The sequence below is a fragment of the Temnothorax curvispinosus genome, unplaced genomic scaffold (genome assembly GCF_003070985.1).
Source record: "Temnothorax curvispinosus isolate PA1 unplaced genomic scaffold, ASM307098v1 QBEX01014592.1, whole genome shotgun sequence".
Classification (NCBI taxonomy): Eukaryota; Metazoa; Arthropoda; class Insecta; order Hymenoptera; family Formicidae; genus Temnothorax; species Temnothorax curvispinosus.
Genome location: NW_020224372.1, coordinates 1 through 1,289, shown reverse-complemented (window position 1 = coordinate 1,289; position 1,289 = coordinate 1). Strand labels below are relative to the sequence as shown.

At 24.8% G+C, this 1,289-nt stretch overlaps 1 protein-coding gene across 1 annotated transcript; it reads right to left on the bottom strand.

Moving 5' to 3' along the window:
• Positions 1-33: 33 nt before the first annotated feature.
• Positions 34-894, bottom strand: LOC112464792 (the record flags this gene model as incomplete). Its single annotated transcript, XM_025031991.1, has 3 exons — positions 34-287; positions 367-518; positions 691-894. Coding segments are annotated over 3 exons (610 nt in total), but the record flags the coding sequence as incomplete, so codon positions are not given.
• Positions 895-1,289: the final 395 nt, after the last annotated feature.

Sequence of the window (1,289 nt, the reverse complement as noted above, 5' to 3'; positions counted from 1 at the left end):
TATGCACGTGTGTGATATGAATTATGCATGTACCCTGAGAAATAGACTCTGCATCTTCTTCTATTTCTTCATCGTCCTGAGATCTCTTTCTTTTCCTATTTATTAATCCACATTTTCGACATTCTCTCAGTTTATTTCTATAAGAATCCACTAATTTTCCTTTAGAAATTTTTTGTTGAGGCCCTTCAGTTTTAGGTGCAACGTAATAAATACTGCTATTTTCAGTAGGAAATATTTTTGCAATTTGAGTTGCAATAAACTCAAAATGTTCGTTTTTTAGAGATATCCTAGTTTATTTATAAATGTATAAATTATTTTTCTTTATCAAATTAACTAAATAAAAATATTTCTAAAATATTATCTTACCCTTGTTTGTCACTATAGAACAAAGACATTAATTTCGTTACAATTACGTCAACAAGTTTGGAACGTAATTGTCTGTTAAGTTTTATTTCTTTTTTATAATTAGCAATAATAATTCTTCCATCTATAGATTCTTCCAAAATTTTTTTATAATCCTAAAAAGATGTATAAATGATGTATTGATTTGTAAGAATAAGAAAAACTATATAAACATGTTTTTTTATGTAATACAAAATCAAATACGTATTTATGAAAAGTATTATAATTTCAAATTATGCTACGTTTTACTGAAGTTTAAAAAAAAGTTGATATTTCAAAAAATCTTACTAAGGAATACACATTTTTAATATCGGTATCCTTTGATTCATAAGCCACGGAATCTTGTATTTCTATTACTATTGCGTTTTCATTTTGTTCCAATATTTTTTGAGATTCGACTTCTTTGTCTTGTATTTGTTCTATTGTTTCTTTGGATATGTCTGATGCAGATTCACCTTGTGTATTCAGATCATTTTCACATCTAGAAATATTCTATAAAATATTTTAAATTTAATATATTTCAGTTTAAATAAATAAAGAGATATATGTTATGTAATCACTAGGGTGTCATTTTGGAGCAACTTTTTTTTCATTTCACGAATAGCATATATACTTACAGGAAGGTAAAATAAGATACCTGTTAAAGTTTGAGCTCTTAATATTAATATTAACAGGTCGCTCATCGCAATTTTTTATTTTTTATTTAGTAAAATAGAAAAAAATTTATAACTATTTAACAAATAGTAATACAGCATTGCACCACATAGATTTTTGTAGTAAATTTACCGCTCTACAAAAAAGATCTCTTATCATTTTTTCATAAATTCAACCGTTTAAAAAATATTCAAAGTTAAAGTTTGATAAATTTTATAAAACTTGTTTTTGCT